The sequence below is a fragment of the Penaeus monodon genome, chromosome 28, assembly GCF_015228065.2.
Source record: "Penaeus monodon isolate SGIC_2016 chromosome 28, NSTDA_Pmon_1, whole genome shotgun sequence".
NCBI classification, from domain to species: Eukaryota; Metazoa; Arthropoda; class Malacostraca; order Decapoda; family Penaeidae; genus Penaeus; species Penaeus monodon.
In genome coordinates, this window is record NC_051413.1 from 34,742,817 (window position 1) to 34,744,014 (window position 1,198).

The 1,198-nt window shown below is 41.4% G+C and overlaps 1 protein-coding gene across 1 annotated transcript in view; it reads left to right on the forward strand.

The window, feature by feature from the left end:
- Positions 1 to 1,198, forward strand: part of LOC119591544 (lysosomal-trafficking regulator-like) — a gene marked incomplete in the record, with an annotated part of 91,173 nt that overhangs the window by 76,042 nt on the left and 13,933 nt on the right. The window contains 3 exon segments of the mRNA XM_037940294.1: positions 68 to 235; positions 484 to 563; positions 715 to 1,198. Coding sequence (XP_037796222.1) covers positions 68 to 235; positions 484 to 563; positions 715 to 1,198 — 732 coding nt within the window.

The window sequence follows — 1,198 nt, forward strand, 5'->3', positions numbered from 1 at the left end:
ATAATTGCTAGGTATTGGCTACAGCCTTGCACATTATTAATACCATTATTGACTTACTCTCCTCCAGGGATTACCTCATTTGGGATTGGGTCCCCTGGAGTCCGTGTGAGAGATGTGGCAGCTGTCTTTGGTTTCCTGTTGCTGTCACATCCTGCCCACCTTACTTATGCAGCTACAGAGCAACATACAGCATACTATTTGCCACAGGTTCCATCTTCAACCAACAGTAGACAAGGTGATAAAGGCTCTTTTATACAAACTTGCATTTACATACTTTTCTTTGTGGTAATGGATAAAGTACTGCCTTGAATTAACATTGCAAGCCATCAGTCTCCTTTTATTGTCATAATGGAAAATAATGGAGTATCAAGTTTGGACAGAAACCCAGCACTTAGAGTAATAATAACTAAAGTAAATAGATGCAGCTGAGAGAAGACTCCCTGAACAAAAAAGTGAATAATAATATATGTTGTCTCCCAATAGGATCCCTTGTGGCTATTGGGGTTGATCTTGCAGCTGAGATAAATGATATTCCTAGGCCAAGTCAAGAAAACCAACGACAAGTTAGTTTGATTGTTTTTCTTGAATTTTTTTGTGATGATTATTCTTGTTAGTAATATTTTGATTAGTATTAGTAATTGTTTTTATCTTTACCTCTGATACTTAAATCACCTACATAGCCTTCATTCACTCACTCATTCATTCTCTTAACAGACTGGTGATTGGATTGTGATTGGCACTAAAGATTCAATGCTGCAGCCGCAATCAGTAAAGAGCATTCAAAAGAGGAGAGACCCTGAGTCCCCCAACAAGAGCACTTCTCCAAGCTCAGGAGAGGAGGAGAATACAGACGTAGTGGACAGTGTGAGCAACAGTGAGACTGCAAGCGATGCAACCATGCCAGAAGTTGAGGATCAAGTGGATGGTCAGGTGATTCGGCAGATTGAAACCACTCTCTCTACAGTCATTCCAGTAGGAGAAGTTGCTCTTGCCAAAGAGGAAGAAGAACAGGATGTAGATGATGGGAGTTGCTTGACAAAAGCAAAAACCAAGGACATAGAAGTTGAAGTGGGTGAGGAGAAGAGTGAGAAGGAGGCAGGGATGTCAGATGAGCAGAGCCAGTACAGTAGCCCAGACGAGTCATCAAGGAGCGAGGAAACAGAAACAGATGACAGGATTCTTGGCAAGACAAGTCGTT